The 19343-nt window shown below is 42.5% G+C and overlaps 3 protein-coding genes across 8 annotated transcripts in view; 2 read left to right on the forward strand and 1 right to left on the reverse strand.

Annotated features, from left to right (window-relative positions):
- LOC126272927 (UDP-glucosyltransferase 2-like) overlaps positions 1–1845 on the forward strand; it is a 76602-nt gene extending 74757 nt beyond the window's left edge. For 3 of the 5 annotated variants that reach the window (XM_049976216.1, XM_049976221.1, XM_049976219.1), the window contains one exon: positions 7–1845. In XM_049976216.1, coding sequence (XP_049832173.1) covers positions 7–298 — 292 coding nt within the window. In that variant the 3' untranslated portion in view covers positions 299–1845. The remainder of the gene's footprint in view (positions 1–6) is intronic. The other 2 variants (XM_049976218.1, XM_049976220.1) reach the window with 1 other exon arrangement.
- Positions 1–19343, reverse strand: part of LOC126272930 (lachesin-like) — a 2822604-nt gene that overhangs the window by 573808 nt on the left and 2229453 nt on the right. The window lies entirely within an intron of this gene.
- Positions 9492–19343, forward strand: part of LOC126272929 (UDP-glucosyltransferase 2-like) — a 72219-nt gene continuing 62367 nt past the window's right edge. The window contains exon 1 of one of the 2 annotated variants that reach the window (XM_049976224.1): positions 9492–9744. The gene's annotated coding sequence lies outside the window, so the exon portion shown is untranslated. The remainder of the gene's footprint in view (positions 9745–19343) is intronic. The other variant, XM_049976225.1, reaches the window with a different exon arrangement.

The following is a 19343-nucleotide window of genomic DNA, read 5'->3' on the forward strand; positions in this document are numbered from 1 at the left end:
TTTCAGCTACAGGAAGCGCATGAAGCAGCTGTCTGCACTGTTCCGGGACCGGCCCCGGCCGCCGCTGGAGGAGGCGGTGTACTGGGTGGAGTACGTCATCAGGCACCGGGGGGCGCCGCACCTGCGGTCCGCCGCGCTGGACCTGGCCTGGTACCAGTACCTGCTGCTGGACGTCGCCGCTCTCGTTCTGGCCACAGTGCTGCTCGCGCTGGCGTCCGTCTACGCCGGTCTGCGCTGGATACTCGGACCTCTCTTAGTCGGCAATCGAGCGCAGCGGAAGAAAATCAAGAGTAACTGAGCAACAGTCAGCAGTGCTAGTGCACTGCCCGAGGAAAGCCGCGATTAAAATAACGTGAGGAATGTCAGGTGAAGCCGTGGAGTGGAGTGTTACTCGCTGCTTATACGTGTTGCCGTACAGTGCTGAAATTACTCATTTTTTGCGTTGTTAATATGAGGGTTGGCCATAAAGCAATGCACCGCATTTTTTTCTTCAACAATTCTTTATTAAACATACAGAGAAATACACACATGAAGGGCCGGCCGGAGTGGCCGAGCGGTTCTAGGCGCTACAGTCTGGGACCGCGCCACCGCTACGGTCGCAGGTTCGAATCCTGCCTCGGGCATGGACGTGTGTGATGTCCTTAGTTACGTTTTAGTAGTTCTAAGTTCTAGGGGACCGATGACCTCAGCTGTTGAGTCCCATAGAGCTCAGAGCCAACCAACACACGTGAAGGAATGGTGTTTTTTTTTTTCTACACACCCTGTTTTCCACGTAATCTCCATTCCAGTCTATGGCCTTCCTCCAGCTCGAGACAAGGGCGTGTGTGCCCTGTCGGTACCAATCATTGACCTGGTGGTGGAGCCAGTGCTTCACTGTGTGAATCATCTACTCATGTCTTCCACGAATGACATCATTCAATAGCCTAAACAAGTGAAAGTCCGAGGGGGCTATGTCAGGTGTGTCAGGTTTGACAGCCGTGGATGGTCTCCACGAGCGCTACAAATCGTGGAGGTCCGCCCAACCATCTTCTGATGAACTCATCCGCCATGCCCAGCGGCTGACTGTACTTCTGTCGACAGCAGATGCTCCATAGACATTGCACAAGCGTTTATGAATATTCCTCGCAGTTTCTTTCACTGCAGCAGTAAGAAATTCAATGCTACGCTATCTGTCCGAAGTGACAGAAACTTGACGCGCCGCTCACTCAGAGGTCTTCAGATAATGCACACGTAACGATTCGCAGCCGTAACACTGTTTTCTGAGCAGACAAAAAAATTGTGGTGCATTATTTTTTGGGCAACCCTCGGATAGGAGGCAACAGCAAGCCTGAAGAAAATTTACGCTTTCGGCTGGCTACCTTGGGTGGGTAAGAACATGTAATACCGACAAATTTCACGGCGGTTGAACGAAACTGGGTAGTCCAGATCGTCAGATACGAGTATATTAGGTAAATGTTTCCTTGCACCGTCGTTCTTCACACGTTTCCCTGCCTTACCTCGCTCCCCCACCCCCCTCGCCGCTCTAGCACAATCCTTATCAGACCAAAGAAAAATAATTTTTTTTAGGATTCCTAACCTCATAGAGCGTGAGCTGTGTGTTCGTGTGCGTATGTTGTGCAACTATCAAATGTGGGTGTAAGGAAGGAAATGTAGTCTTCCGATTTTGACAAGAATTGGTTTGACTTGAGTTTTCTGTGGATTTCACGAAAATAAATTTTTCCTGCATAGAATGCGCAACGTCTCGCAGTCAGAAAAGTCGCATATTAAAATGACCACAGCGAAGCCTGAAATGTCTTTGTTGGTAACAAATGATACTAATAAAAATTTGGAGTGTTTTAAAGTGTTCACTGACTCTTGTTCATGTACTGCATCAGTTTTTGGTAAGACTCATTTTGTTGTACAGACCTGATTATAAAGTGTTTTCTCATATTTAAGGAGTGTCTATTTTTTAAGAACTCTGTTAAAAACAGTAATAATTTCTTGGGTTTTCTCTTTAATGGAATTTATTGTATCAGCAGTATCGCCTGCAAAAACTACTAATTCTGCTTGACAATGTTAAGTGCAACGTCATTCACGTAAACAGTGCACAAGGAGCGCTGTGTGAAAACAAAAATACAACTTTATGAGTGATTCCTGGGCTGAAAATGGTAAACGTGTGCTTATACCTGGTTCAAATGGAACACAGTGCTCCTATGACACAAGCAATTACTTTGAAACTAAAAGTGTTGCTCATAAAGGAACGCCCGTTGGCCTACTGGACATAAGTTTGACTCTTGGCTGTAAGCACCAACTTATGGTGGAAGAACGTGTCAGAATCGATATCAAAAATTTCCAATCTAACCACCAAATGAAATTCATGGATCTGGCAGAGTTCACAATTTATTCTGTGAAAACATAATTAAAATTAACGAATCTACTGTAAAATGAAACAAGAAAAGTGTAATAATAAAATGAAACGTGGTCACCACCAGTTGAAGTCACTGTAAAATTGTGATCAAAACTTCGAAAAATGAAGGAATGACGCTGCACTAACCGTCACTAATTTACAAATGAAAACTGACTACAATAGCGGAGGACAAACCAGCTATGAAAATGGTTGGGAACATAAAGAAATGCTACATTTAGTGTCATTAAACTTCACGGCTATCTTCGACATCAGTTAATAACATGAGTGATAACCTGAAACAGCTACCGAGAAGGACAGAAAATGGAGAGAAAAAAATCCTGTTTCGTCTCCGAACTTTGCACACTGTATAAATACTTGAATACCGGTGAATGTAGCTCACGTTGACGACTGGAACTGCCAGCCAAACTACTCCACATTACTGCGTCAATTTCCACCGCTGGTGCAAAGCTGTGGTGCGCCGCGCCCGCAGCTGCACACGCGAGTGCCATCTGTAGCCTCCACGATCCATCGGTGCAGACGCCCAGGTCCACCGCACAACCCAGTCCAGGACGTCTGATGCCTAAGTTGAATCTTGGAAAGCTTCCTCGTACTTAGTACCACCTGTCATAAAGCTTACTCTGCCAGACCAAGGGTGGAATGCTCAATGTTCCTCAAACACATCGAACGAAATACTCTCTCTTCGGCCTCTGTGGTTTCCCATCTCATTCTGGAGCAGCGGTCACCACCATCTCCCATAACCAATCGTGTGGCAGACTCAAGGTGTCGTCCAAATTACAGAATTTGGCGATGAACATTATCTCCCATAAAGCAGTAACGAGCAGTACTACGCCGTGGAAGTTGCAGGATTCTCTGTTTCTCACACTGTAAGAGACTGTTCCTGCTGTTATGGGATACTTGAAAGCAGGACAGGAAAATCGGAAGTGCCTGCATTTCCAGAAATACCCTCGATGTGAATTTTAGTTTCAAACCAGCGTTCCACTATGTTTCATCGAAGCAAACTTCTCAACTTAGAGACTAAATCTCCTTCTCCCCCTGGCTAATAGGGTATGGCGTTTGTACTGCATGGGCTACTTGTCAATATTGTATTGACTATGTTTGGCCGAAGAGTACGTCCAGGTGCGAATCTGTACCCCCAATCCCCCCCATATTATCTCGCGATGGTCTCGTACTGGCAACCTTTCATCAAATCCTCCTTCTGCCCCTGTCTGAAGTCCAGGATCCGATACAAAGCGCAGAGTCCGTTTTCACATGCAGAAATGTTAGCTCAGACGGTTGCAACGAAATAAAGTTAAACCAAATGGAAATTAAGAACAGCTCACTAAAGCACCCACTACTTGTGAATCACGTAGTCATCCATGTTCTCATTACGCAACAAATCTGAATCAAATCAACTTAACTACGCGTGATATGAGTCTATTTTGAAACAAATGACAGGATCAGGCCCAGACGCGGCTGAAACCTCTCAGCTGCTCCGCAAAATTTAAGGGCGAGATAGTAACATAACAGATTAATAACTCGGTGAAAAATCAATGGAAGTGTGGTAGTATATTGCCAGAGGCCTCCCAGTTGTGCACAGAAAGCTGAACACCGCACGGCGTGTCTTGCGGCTGGCCTGCAACACAAGACAGCTGAAGGCATGAGAAAAGACACTTTGTGTCATTCAGCGAGAAGTGACGGTGCACTGTTGTGTTCTTCATTACAACATGGCCCTGGAATGTTCCGGCGTAAAAGTAAAGCGCCGGAACGACGGTCAAGAACGTTAGAGCAGAGAAGGCTGCGAAGACGACTTCAGCCGAAAGTACGCTGACCCGCCCTTATCTAGGACGACACCGAGACAGCAGCGGCCTCTAAGAGAACATAAACGCCGCGCCGCCTGGCCACGGGCCAGTTGAAGATTAGCCGTTCTAAGAGCTCTACGGCAGCGACTTACGAACTGTATTGTTTTACTTGTAATAGGAGTTGTGTATAATGAAGAACTTTTTTTATGAGATTTTCACTCTGCAGCAGAGTGTACGCTGATATGAAACGTCCTGGCAGATTAAAACTGTGTGCCGGATCGAGACTCGAACTCGCAACCTTTGCCTTTCGCAGGCATATGCTCTACCATCTGAGCTACCCAAGCACGACTCATACCCCGTCCTCACAGCTTCACTTCTGCCAGTACCTCGTCTCCAACCTTCCAAATTTTACAGAAGCTCTCCTGCGAACTTTGTTAGCAATTCCGTTTCCTTATAACTCTCTCTTTCCAGTACTCTTCTTGTCTTATGTTATTCTTTTCAATTCAGGCGGTTTTCAGTTTCTTTTCCAAATGGTATTTCAAGATCTGTTTCATGAATTTGCTGTCACACTCTCTGTAAATGTATACAAAGACAGCAACCTGCTCTTGCTTATCGTTTCCGATATGTGTTCTATGTTCTGGTAAATTTAATCGTTACTTCCGAATTTCCTAATGTTTTCGGTATGATTCTCCTTTTTCATATTTCTAACTTTTCAAACCTATAATTTCATTATATACAATCGGTAGCATACATTTATTCTCGTTTCGTTACGGTTGTTGCAGTGCTTTGCTTTAATTTCCTTAGTGAGCAGTTTTTTGTCATAGATATTATTAGCTGTACCATACGCTCTTTCGATACTTGTACAGATATAGTCTGCGGTCTATACCTGTAAAATCAGCGAAAGAGCGTATGGTACAGCTAATAATACCTATGACAGAAAAAGGAGGACATCAAAAGCAGACTAGCACTGGCAAAAAGGACATTCCTGGCCGAGAGAAGTCTACTGGCATCAAACATAGTTCTTAATTTGAGAAAGAAATTTCTGAGGATGTGCGTTCGGAGCACAGCACTGTATGGTAGTGAAACACGGACTGTGGGAAAATCGGAACAGAAGAGAATTGAAGCATTTGAGATGTGGTGCTATAGACGAATGTTGAAAATTAAGTGGGCGGATAAGGTGTGGAATGAGGGGGTTCTGCGCAGAATCGAATAGGAAAGGAATGTATGGAAAACATTGACAACGAGAAGTGACAGGATGATACATCTGTTAAGACGTCAGGGAATAACTTCCATGGCACTACAGTAAAAACTGTGGAGGAAGGCAGAAATTGGAATACGTCCAGCATGTAGTCGAGGACGTAGGTGCAAGTGCTACTCTGAGATGAAGAGGTTGGCACAGGAGAGGAATTCGTGTCCGGCTGCATTAAACCAGTCAGAAGAATGAGGGATAAAAAAACTGTGGTGTAGTATATCATCTGTTTTGCTTTTATTGTTCTCGTCCCGCCCCCATCCTCCCCATCCCGCCGCCCCACTTGTCCATAGAAACCACCCATTACCCAAATAGGTCTCAACCTCATATTCAGAAAATATTTTTGTTGTTTAGTTTTAACGTCTTCTCGTATGTTCCCTTGATGTTTATTTACAGTTTCGCTCATACATTTTCAAGTATGTAAAAGTATAACGTTTACTCTTTACGTGGAACACTGTATTAACTATTTTTTCTCAAACTTTGCCTTTGATAAGGGTAGTCAGTTATTGCCTTAAAATGGTCTCGAAAGCCGAAAACGATATAGTGTATAAATTAATACTGCACAAAATTCAGAGGTTAAATGTTTCGTTCGTCAGTGTAAAGTTTTCTGTCAAGAAGTTAATCAAAGTTTTCATCTGTAGGTATGCATTGTGTATAAGTGAAATGCCGACTTTGTAGAATTAGGAGATGAATGAAGTGAGATCGTTTGAAATTTGATACTAAAGAAAAATGATGTAAATTAAATGGATATGTAAGGAAGTATCAAATGATGAAATACTGAAAAGAATGAACAAAGAACGGAGTGTGGTCCAATGTAAAATCTCTAAGCGGGTCTAAAGTTCACTCGTTGACCAGTCTAATTTCACAGTGGAAGATAGAAAAACGGACGCCGAAGCTTTAAATTGCAGGTTGAAGAAATCGTTCGCACAGGAGAATTCTACAGACGAACCATCATTTGACCATTGCACAGAGTTCCATCCGGATGATATAGTACTAAGCATCCATTGCGTAGAGAAAAAACTGAAAGAGATGAAGAGAAATAAGTCACCAGGTCAAGCTGGAATCCCATTTGGTTTTACAAAGAGTGCTCTACGTCATTGGCCTCTTATTTAATTTGCATTTATGGTGAATCTGTCGATCTTCAGAAAGTGCCAATCGACTGGAAAAAGGCGCAGGTGACTCAAATGTATCAGAAGGATAAAAGAACTGACCCGCAAAATTACTGACCAACGTTCTTAACATCGGTTTGCTGTAGAATTCTAGAGGATATTCTGAGTTCGAATACAACAAATTTTCTAGAGGCCGAAAAGCTCATGTCCACAGATCAGCACGGCTTTAGGAAACATCGCTTGTGCGAAACCCAGCCTGCTCTTTTCTCACGTGATATACTACGAACTATGGATGAAGGGCAAAAGGCAATTTCATATTTGTAGATTTTCGGAAAGCATTCCACCAACAGCCCAACAGCGGACTGATAACGAAGGTATATGTATTAGGCTCCCAGATATGTGAATGGCTCGAAGAGTTCTTAATTTACAGAACCCAGTATGTTGTCCTCGACGACGAGTGTTCATCGGAGAGAGGGGTGACATCAGGAGTGCCCCAGGTAAGTGTGATAGGACCGTTGCTATTTTCTATATATATGATCTGGCAGTCAGGGTAGTCAGCAATCTGCGATTTTTCACTGACGATGCTGTGGTGTACAGGAAGGTGATCCAAGATGACCTAGACAAAATTTTTTGTTGGTATGATGAATGGCAGCTGGCTCTTAACGTAGAAAAATATAAGTTAATGCGGATGTGTAGTACAAACAAAGCCGTAATGTTTAGATACAGCAGTGTCCTGCTTGACTCAGTAACGTTTTTTAAATATCTGGTCGATATGAAATGGAAAGAGCATGCACGATTGTGGCAGAGAAGGCGAATGGTCGACTTCAGTTCACTGGGAGAATTTTAGGAAAGTGTTGTTCACCTTTGAAGCATACCGCATGTAGGACGCTTGTGCGACCTATTCTTGAGTACTGCTAGAATGTTAGGGATCCGCACCAGATCAGATTGAAAGTAGGCATCTAAGCAATTCAGAGGCGAGCTGCTACATTTGCTACCGATAGGTTCGATCAGCATGCAAGTGTTAGTGATGTGCTTAGGGACTTCAGTTGGAAGCTCTTGAGGGGAGAAGACACACATTTCGAAGAACACTACTGAGAAAGTTTAGAGAACAGATATTTGAAGCTGACTGCAGAACGATCCTACTGCTGTCAACATATATAGCGCGTAAAGACAACAAGGATAAGATACGAGAAATTAGGGCTCATGCGGAGGCATATACCAGATGTACTGGTATGCAATGAGCGTTTTTTTGTTGTGAAAATGAAACACTAATTTTGAATTGAAAAGTAAAAACACTTTATTCCAAGTACTGACCATTGCTTTCTATATATTTTGACCACCTTTCTGGCAATTTGTGGATACTCGCCAAGAGAAATGTTCGTCTTTTGAAGCAAACCAATCAGACACCCAATTTTCGACTTCTTCGTAGGAATCTGTGTTCCTCAGCCAATGCGTGTCCCATTGATGAAAACAAATGGTCGTCGGAAGCGGCCAAGTCTGGTGAACACGGCGGGTGGGGTAGCAGTTCCCAGCCAAGTGTTTTGATTGTATCCTGAACCACTTTTGCTTTGTGTGCAGGTGCATTGTCGTGTAAAAAAAATTACTTTGCCATGTCCTCTGGCCCGTCCTGGTATTTTTTCGATCAATGCATAGTTCAAATTGATCATTTGTTGTCTGTAGCGACTAGTATTCACAGTTTCAACGGGTTTTAGAAGCTCATGATACACCACACCTTTCTGATCCTACCAGACACAGAGCATTGTGTTCTTGCTGAATCGATCTGGTTTTGCAATCGATGTTGATGGTTGTTCCAGATTAAGCCATAATTTTTCCCGTTTAGGATTCTCAAAATAAATCCATTTTTCATCGCCAGTAACAAATCGGTGCCAAATTGATTTTCTTTCATGTATTTTAAGCAAAATTTGACAAATGGTTTTTCGGTTTTCCATCTGCCTTTCATTCAATTCATGTGACACTCATTTTCCACACTTTTCGATCTTTCCCATAGCTTTCAAACGGTCAGAAATTGTTTGTTGTGCAACATTTAGCATTGCTGCCATTTGCTTCTGACTCAAAGTATCATCTTCATCCAATTTTGCTTGCAATTCGGCGTCTTCGAACGTTTTTGATGGTCTTCCACGTTCTTCATCTCTTCCATCAAAACCATTATTTCTGAACCGTTGAAACCATCTTTTGCATGTTGCTTCTGATAGAGCATGATCATCATATGCCTCGACAAGCATTAGATGCGACTCTGCAGCACTTTTTTTTCAAATGAAAACAAAAAATTAATGCTTTCCGCAAATCATCCCTTTCTGGTACAAAATTCGACATTGTTAACACGATGAAAACATAAGATGTTGGTTGTTCCATCATTGGTGATACTAAATACCTTTAACAGATGTCATACCAACCAAACAAAAAAAATTAGGATTGTTCACAACCAATGTTCCCTGGCGACATAATTGTATCCTAACGCTGATTTCATGCTGGTACACCTAGTAGATAGTGGAGGCACATAGATAGTCGTTTTTCCTTGCTCTATCTCCGGGTGGAGCGGAAAAGCAAATAGTTGTCGTACAGGGTACCCTCCGCCACGCACCGTACCGTGATTTGCGGCGAATGTATGTAGATGTAGATGTGGAACCTTGACAGAAGAAGAGTTATTTGTTATGGCATAAGGGAATTGTCAACATAGTGCTTTATGGAACAGTAACGGGGCAACTATAGAAGATGGTGGGGGTAATAGCCACACAGAAATGAAAAGATTAGCTCAGTATAGCCGCCGAGGCGAAAGACTGCTGGCTTAAAACTGAAATCCTCGACCCAGCGCGCTCCGCAGACTGTTTGGCGGGATGCTGCCTGCTGGTCTAATTGTTTTGACGAGCACAAGTCACGTAGGGCGGCCGCCGCTTAGCACCTCACGTCACGGACTCGCCGCTGCTGATACTGCGGCCAGACTCTGCTGCTATGCGCCAGCCTGCTGCGTTTCATTATCGCGTCGTGAACCAGCCGCGCAGGCAGCCGGAGGTGGCTCCTTTCGCGACGGCCTTCACGGCTATTAGATAATGCAGAGGTCCGTATCAGCGCTCGCTGCCGTCCGAGATCGCTATCCGCAGCCTGCAAGCACACACACACACAGAGCGTAGCAGTACGGCTGTCGCAAGTATTGAGTGTGCCCGACGCAGCTGACCACTGTCTGTGAGTACTCGCAACACCTCGTTCGCATAAAAGTAAACGTGTTTTCCCGTAAATCACACTGTGTTAGACCAGTGTCGTGTTTTAGTTCATAAGCCGCAGCAAAACGGGGGCGTAGCCAGGGAGTCCCCTACCCCCACCCCTCCACCACCATAGAAACAAATTATCAACTTCACAAATCGCAGCGCGCACACGCATGGGAATTCAGCATGTTTGCAGAAAGCCAGAACTTGGAATGGATAGCCGGCCGGGGAGGCCGAGCGGTTCTAGGCGCTACAGTCTAGAACCGCGCGACCGCTACGGTCGCAGGTTCGAATCCTGCCTCGGGCATGGATGTGTGCGATGTCCTTAGGTTAGTTAGGTTTAAGTAGTTCTAAGTTCTAGGGGACTGATGACCTCAGAAGTTAAGTCCCATAGCGCTCAGAGCCATTTGAACCAATTTGGAGGGGATATTGACTTGTACTGAGTGTTCATGTCATCTTACGTCATGAAATCTCCGTCATTGCTACTCTCCTTGCAGCTGAAACCTTGCGTCTGAAACTAGCGTTCTACCTTCACAAACTGCCTGTTGGCTTCTGTCTCGGGTTCTTCGACCGACGTTTTTCTCCTAATTTTTCTGATGTTTCACTAGCACGATTGGCTGACACTGTCAAAGCTTCATCTCTCATTGCTGGTGGTGGACCGCAGTGGAGGGTGAAGCTTTAACAAAGCCAGCTACTCGTGCTGGCGAAAAGTCAGAAAAATTAGGAGAAAAACGTCGGTCGAAGAACCCGAGACAGAAGCCAACAGGTAGTTTATCAATGAGTGTCCAAGAAAGCCTTAACAATTTTGTACCTTCAGATGACGCTGTTTGTTCCTTGTGGTACCAGTAAATGTAAGAAACTATTAAAACCATTTTATAAAATATGTGTGGCATATTTCAATCTCATGTCTTTAATTTTGCTCTTTGTACGTCGGTTTCAGAGTTACATAACGCCATATCCACACATCCATAAGACTGTCCAATTTGTCAAAAATCGAATACAGTGAGCGTATCCATGGAGTGGTAGTGCACAAGGACACATCACGTGCGTCTAGCTTAAGATACTCATAACCAGTAGAAACTGTTTACGGCACACAGGCATACGTATGTAGGCTACACTATACCCGTAGCCTCCATTTACGTGCTTCATCACTCTGTTTATATGCTGGCTATATGATTTATCCTCTATATTCCATAATAACTGAGGAGACATGTATGCTGATGGCTATTTCTGAGAATTCTGGAATCAATAACATATTGCAAAAGTAATGAATACAAATAAAAACAGCTCATTCGAATATGCCAAACATACTGCATTTTATTAATAAATATTGCCGAAGGCCGAAAGTTCCATTTAGCAAAATGTATCACTGTAGAATCCTAAACATGTGAATATGGGAATTATTCGAATTTATCAGAACGTTAGCCGTCTGACAGCAAAAGAATATGTTTAACTCTCATACTAGTTATGCAATTTTATATATAGTTAGTAGTTAACTGATGTTATGCGGTAGTACAGGCTGGCGCATGAAACCTGCCCTGAGTGCTAGACTGCTTACTGTCGCAAGCCAATTGCTCAGTACTGTAAATCCAGACCTTTGCATTAGCTTATTTGTTATTTATTATCCAATTTTATATATATATATATATATATATATATATATATATATATATATAGGGTGGTCAGAAAATGTGGGAAATGCTTGTAGGGATGTTACAGGGCAGGTTGTACTGAGACATAAATGTTAAGAAAGAAATTCTATACGTTGCTCCGTTTCCGAGTTATTTAGCATAGAATTTAGCCAATCGGGGCGTCGCGCGCTCGCATTTAAGCGGCCTTCTAGGGGCGGTGTTGCCCAACGAGTGCTTTGTCTCGTTAGCTGAAACTTGAATTTGCGCGCGCGACGATCTGATTGGCTAACTTCAATGCTAAATAACTCGGAAAGGGCGTAACGTATCGAATTTTTTTTTTTTTTTTTGTTTAATTCGTATCTCTGTACAACCTTCCCTGCAACATACCTACAAGCGTTTCAGATATCACCGTGCATTTGTAGATTTGGTGATTGATAAATAAAGTTTTCCACGGTTTCGAGTATTATTTTGCTACTACACCACTACGCCTTCCACGAAATTGGTATGAGTTTCTCTACCTTACTTCGAATCCCCGATAAGCCCTTGCAAGGTCATGTGGGCAGCCGAAGTTATTAGGAAACCGTTTACTGAGCAATATTCACACAGAGCGATATCTCTCAACTGTAGACCCACCCGTAGTGGCATCAGCGTCGAGTTTATGCAGGTCAGAGAAAGATACAGACTGCAGCAGCATACGCTTGGGACATTCATACAGTCAGCTTACCATCTCACTGTAAGCATCCTGTATAAGTGAAATGTTGATGAATACTTTTGTTCTATAACGCATCTCGCAGGCTGACAATGTGACAAAATTTATTCGAAGTGTTATTTTACATGTCACTCTGCACCTGAACAGAACCAACTAGTCTGCATCTGTCCAAACATACTGTACATCGTAATTACATATGTAATAGACTTCTTTGAGAAAAAATGCTGAGTGTGACAGCGATTAAAGTCTGTTCACTCTTGTGTTACAGGACGGTTTCCCGGAAATAGTCATGTGACGTATGCAAATTCATTATGAAAGACTTCGATTATAGTAATTAACTGATGCTGAGGAATGTGATAAAGAAAACTGCTAATGATAATTGGTAATTGACCAATTTAACTTATTCGTCATTCACTCCTGATTCGGTTTTGCCTGCCTTAGAGAAGCTGCAGTAAGAGTCGGCCATCACTCATACAGTAATTTTGCGAAGGCCTCCTGATGTAAAGCTGAGGGTCAATAGCCCACAGTCAAACAGTGCTTTGCGAAGCCGCCCTGGGGAGCGGCAGGTAACATTTTAAAACTTAACAAGAGAGAAATGTTTTTAGAGAAAGTACAGTTGTGCACATAACCGGAGAGTAGTGTTTTCTCCGTAGAGCGCCGGACGCTGGATATAAACATCTCGAAAATGGCATAGGAACCCGCAGTTTTGGGTCTTTCGAAACATGAGACACTGCTGGACGTGTTGATTCTGGAAAATAAACCAAAATGCTTACATGATATAAGAATCACGGTGACTGGCTCACGTAAATAAACTACAGCTTTCGCAGAGAAGTTGGGCTGTGCCAAAAAAGACCACCTCACTTGTGACGAAGAGAAAGTGAGGCGACTTTTTGCTGTGTCAGACTGTAGCATGCACATTATTCGTTAACCAAATAAACTAGAGCGCGGGAGAGCGGACTAGCGTGTTGTATGCAGTGTTTCTTCTGCCAGCACTTGGAAGATCAAGAGCACAGTCACTCTGAATTCAATAAGAAACGCAAAATGCGGGACTATGAGGTTTCCTTGTAGTAAACATTCGAGCAAAAATCACTTCATCTTCGAATCCATCGCCAACATTATCTTCAACTACATCAATACATTGTGCTTCCGCTGGTGTCCCGCAGTCCGAGCTGACACATCAAGAGACCTAGAGATTTCTATTTGGCCGATTATAAAGTCGTTTGTGCCACTACTGACTGATTTTCGAGTCACTTCAGCTTCGATCAAGAACGTTATGCTGAGGTGGGGCCGCAACCACGAGACAAGGTGTAGGAGAAACTTGTATTTCGCAGCATTGACCAGCCTGCTTTCAACCCCAGCCACAGGTCTGATGTAGTCCCCCCCCCCCCCCCCCCCCCTGTAGTGCTGTGTGTCTTCAAGTAACATCACGACAAGCACTGGGCACTTGACGATTACTGTATCTGACCTACACGATTATTAGTAACTTTCCCACAATCCGTATTTCAGAAATACATCTACATCTACGTGATTCCTCTGCTATTCACTATAAAGTGCCTAGCAGAGGGTTCAAGGAATCACCTTTAAGCTGTCTCTCTTCCGTTCCACTCTCGCGGGAAAAACGAGCACTTAAATTTTTCTGTGCGAGCCCTGATTTCTCTTATTTTATCGTGATGATCATCTCTCCCTATGTAGGTGGATGGCAACAGAATGTTTTCGAAATCGGAGGAGAAAACTGGTGATTGAAATTTCACGAGAAGATCCTGTCGCAACGATAAACGCCTTTGTTTAAATGATTGCCACTCTAATTCACGTATCATGTCTGTGGCACTATGTCCCTATTTCACGATAGTACAAAACGGATTCACGTCTTTGAAGTTTTTCGATCTCACCCGTCAGTCTCACCTAAAGCTGATCCCACACAGCACAGCAATGCTCCAGGATAGGGCGGACAAGCGTGGTATAAACAGTCTCTTTAGAAGACCTGTTGCACCTTCTGAGTGTTCTGCCAATGGGTCGCAGTCTTTGGTTTGCTCTACCCGCAACATTACCTATGTGATGGTTCCAATTTACGTTACTTGCAGTCGTAACCACGAAGTATTTAGTTGAATCTACAGCCTTAAGATTTATGTGACTTATTGCGTAATCGAAATTTGGCAGATCTCTTTTAGTATTCATGTGAATAACCACACTTCTCTATATTCAGGGTCAATTGACACTTTTAGCACCATACAGATATCGTAGCTAAATCATTTTGTAATTCGTTTTGTTCATACGTTTTACTCGATGACTTTCCGTCTATTACTGAGATCTGTGACCTTTTTGACAAGAAATCACGAATCCAGTCGCACAACTGAGGCGATATTCCATAGGCATGGAGTTTGGTTAGAAGGCGCTTGTGAGGAACGGTGTCGAAAGCCTTCTGGAAATCTATAAATATGCAATCAGTTTGACATCCCCTGTCGATAGCAGTCATTACTTCATGAGTGTAAAGAGCTAGTTGTGTTTCGCAAGAACGATACTTCATGAATCCGTGCAGACTATGTGTCAATAAATCGTTTTCTTCGAAGTAATTCATAACGTTCGAATACAGTATATGTTCAAAAACCCTACTGCAAATCGATGTTAGTGATATGGACCTGTAATTCAGCGGATTACTCCTGTTTCCCTTTTTGGATATTGGTGTGAGTTGAGCAATTTTCCAGTCTTGAGGTAGGGATCTTTCTATGAGCGAGCGGTTGCATATAATTGCTAAATGTGGAGCTACTGCATCAGCATACTCTGAAAGGAATCTAACTAGTATACAGTCTGAAGCGGTGGTCTTGCCTTTATTACGTGATTTAAGCTGCTTTGGTAGACCGAGGATATCAACTTCTATGTTTCTCATCGTGTCAGATGTTCCTGATTGGATTTTAGGAATATTTACTTCGTCTTCTTTGGTGAAGGAGCTTCGGAAAATCGTGTTTAATAATTCTTCTTTAGTGGCTCTGTCACCAGCGACTTCACCGTTGTTATCGCGCAGTGAAGGTATTTATTGCGTCTTGCCACTGGTGTGCTTTATGTATGATCAGAACAAGTCATTATTACGTTATTGTTGCTGTTGTTTGTCGTTAATTTTGTGAATTATGTTATCGTAATAAATCAAAGTAATTGCGAATCGTGTCTCATTCAGCAGTCGTAAGTACGTCACTAACTATCGCGGGGGCCCCCACTGTTCCTGCGTCGCAAATCAGGCACACACTTCATTTAAAATCACAGTCACCTCGCACTTGTCACTCCTTCGTTTCGTCTTCATATGCTATCACTGTACGGGAAACTCTGGTGAGGGGCTCACCAGTGAGTACCTCCAAACCCCCTTGCCAGCTCAGCTCTGGTCAAACGACTGTGTGCTCACTCCGCTACCGCCTGTTTCCGAGCTGCTTAGGCTCCGGCTACGGCAGTACCGGAGATAGCACACTACTTGGAAAGCGTGACTCACTCGCCGGTTAAGAGAGCCTCTGTCCAGTTCAGATAAGAAATTTTAATGTGGCGTAAGAATTCCTGTAAGGTGGCATCACTGTTACTGACAACACAACAACTCGTGGCAAAATCGAGCTGGTCAAGTAACGCGTATATGAGCTGGCAGTGTGGTCAACTGACTGAGCAGCCAACTTGATATGCCAGGAAGTAGCTGGAACGCTACTTGTACTGTCCAAACTGAATAACGTCCAGTATAGTGACGACGTAGCTTCTAAACAGTCGTGTTTCCCCATCTGAAGAAAACGAGTATCAAACACAGGATCGATCTATACCTATATAAGATTCTCAGTAATTATTGAAGCCCCGGTTCTATACAGGGTGATTCACAAAGATATGCAAATATTTTAATATCTTATTCTACAACAAAACTAAAAAAAATATCATATAAACATAGGTCCGCTAATGTTTAGTTGCGGAGTTAGGGCTAATAAAAGATTTTGCCTGAAATTTAGCAAAAATGGTTCAAATGGCTCTGAGTACTATGGGCACTTAACATCTGAGGTCATCAGTCCCCTAGAACTTAGAACTACTTAAACCTAACTAACCTAAGGACATTACACACATCGATGCCCGAGGCAGGATTCGAACCTGCGACCGTAGCGGTTGCGCGGTTCCAGACTGAAGCGCCTAGAACCGCTCGGCCACGCTGGCCGGTGAAATTTAGCAACTTCGCCAATATGAAGCCATCGCAAAACTGTACGAGGTTAAAGTGAAGCACGATTTCCATTTATTTTGTTGTTATTGGTCTGGTGAATCTTAATAAAACATGTCCCAGACGTGTATCCGCAGTAGTTTTCCAAAACATGCAGCAAAGCAAAGAAGTAATTTCGTAAAATTTGTATGATTAACTACTTGGCCCAAATTGTTTTTTAAATTCCAGGCAACTGCACAGCGTTTTCAACAGAAATTGTATAGAATTTAATTTAGGAGAAATGATTCTAATAACGTTAACTGAAACTGTATGTACTTGTCATATAATCTGCTTTTATTAATACCATCACATGTGAATTCATGTTAAACAGGAAAAAATGTTCTTTAACTCGACAATACAGAAGACTAACTGGTTTCAAGATTAGGAAACAACTGAAACAACTCATTAACGGTTGCCAACAATGACATAAGTGTTTCTACATTCTTAATAGAAAGTAAACAAATTTGTTTCTATGGATGTTCTGGAAAACTACTGCAGATGCACGTCTGGCATAAGTTTTATTAGGCCAATAACAATAAAATAAATGCAAATCGTGCTTTACTTTAACCTAATACAGTTTTTCGATGACTTCATATTAGGGAAGTTGCTAAATTTCAGGCAAAATGTTTTACTGTGTGAAATCTTATGGGACTTAACTGCTAAGGTCATCAGTCCTTACACACTACTTAACCTAAACTATCCTAAGGACAAACACACACACCCATGCCCGAGGGAGGACTCAAACCTCCGCCGGGATAAGCCGCACGACTGCAGCGCCATAGACCGCTCGGCTAATCCAGAACGGCAAAATGTTTTATTAGTCATAACTCTGTAACTAAACATTTGCGGACCTATGTTTATATGAATTTTTTTCTCTCGTTTTACTTATAGAATAACATACTGAAAGATTTGCATATCTTCGTGAATAACCACGTACAGGGGAGAGAGTTGTACTTAGGAACAGTTTTCATAATGCCGTCACTAGCGAGCTCTGTAATAGAAGTTTAATATATTTTTTTATTTTGTCTTTAAAAAACAAAATTCACATTTTATGCGCTGCAGTCTTTTCTTAAAATTAACCCCGAAAATTAAATTTTATTTCCAAATGTAAGAACATTTTCTGAGGTGCAATGTTATCATATACATTGCAACAAATATCGTATTGAAATTTAACACCGTTGCAGTCGACAAAATATTGTCAGCACTGTATTTATTAATTTGTCTGTTACATGATTACTTTGCTACACGCCAATAATCAGCAAGTGAAAAGAAATAAGTGAAAAGAAATTTTGTCATAACCAGTTACAAGTTACATGCCTTTTCAGACAGAAGCTGATAAAAACCAACACACATTTCCATTTTTTAGACAGGTAAAAGAACATTAAAGAATCTCAGTTCATTTGCAAGTAACGCATGTTCCACGTTGTTGCAAGGTACGCGATGGCTCCCGACCGGTGAACTACACCCTAACTGTCCAAATGTAATATATACACATCAAAACATATTTTGCATCACCCCATCCTGAAGGTGGACTTCGACTGTGGATATTGTATCACAGACACTGACTGTTCAGAGATGTCACTAAACCCACCCAGAGATGTAGACAACCATTCACGAGCAGCACCTGTTAGACGGAGGAACTGCTCGTGTTTTCTGTAGTTCAACCATGCCTAGACGGTCAATAGCGTCGTTGGATCACGTCCGTTATTATATAGCATATCGCTCTGTATAATGCGAAATATTTACAAATGCTACACGAAAAACAACCTTATAGCCAATAACAACAAAAATTGTAGGAAATGAAAGAAACTGCTAGTGGCGGTCTCTAGCGTGCATTCACTCACGTGATTCTGAACTCAGTCGCTAGACTGAAGTAAAAAGCATCGTGTGTTCCTAAGTACACTATACTCTAGGTACAACACTCTCCCCTATACATGCCCATTTCGAGATTTATGTGGCAGCCAGACGTTGCCACAAAAACGATAAAATCCAATTTTTTGATGGAAACTGTTTTTTATTTCTTAAAATATTCGCTTTATAGTTATACATCATCTTTTACCTGGTCTCTGTGGGGTTCTCGGAAATGTTTCCTCTTTGATTCTGGTATCTAGAGTACATGTTCTGGAATGTTTCAATAGCTTCTTCAAGTCATGAAGACCATTACACAAGTATTCCGTTTGACAAAGAAAGATGATTATACGATGATTCACGTTACTAAATGAGTGAGACATTTATTTGATGTTCTTTTTTATCATTGAGATGTATCTAATTTTGGGGATTATAGTTTGTCGTATATAGAAAGACCTGCGTTTACTGCCCTTAATGACATTCCCATATACTACAGTCGCTGTGATGTAATCCATTAACAGAATGTAATGGCGCAGCGGCTAAAACATGGGGCGCGCGTCCGGAAAGATCCTCATCTGGCCCCCCATTTTCCCCGTGACTTCCCTGACCGAGTACTTCCTATGCTGGAATGGTTCCTTTCAAAAGAACGCGTTCGATTTCCTTCCAAACCCATTTAATCTGAGATTGTGCTCTGTACCCGATGACCTTATCGACTATGGGTCTGGTAAACCAGTCTTCTTTACTTGTTACTTATAGGAATTACAAACCGATTGTGCCTGCATACCGAACATATGAAGGATGGCGTTTTATTCTGTCGCAAAACTAAATGTGTTGGCCGATAATAACGATGGTGTTGAGTACCCCAAACCCACAAACACAGACACACACTCACTCAATCACACACACACACACACACACACACACACACGCATAAATACACAAAACCAAAAACATATCAAAATTTCGTTTACTGTTGTGGAAAGTTTTGTGGGCTGTCCTCTTTATCTAACAAGGACGATAAATTAAATGTCAAGTCAAACAACGACGTAGATATGAGATCCGCAGCTATCAGCAGTTGACGAAATCGACTGGAACAGGTGTGGATGCTCCTTAACTTGATAACAAGTTGGTGGGCACTATTCCGCCTCTACGCGTTCTTCTTACAGTGGTCAACGCGCAACGGA

The sequence above is a fragment of the Schistocerca gregaria genome, chromosome 5 (genome assembly GCF_023897955.1).
Source record: "Schistocerca gregaria isolate iqSchGreg1 chromosome 5, iqSchGreg1.2, whole genome shotgun sequence".
NCBI lineage: Eukaryota > Metazoa > Arthropoda > Insecta > Orthoptera > Acrididae > Schistocerca > Schistocerca gregaria.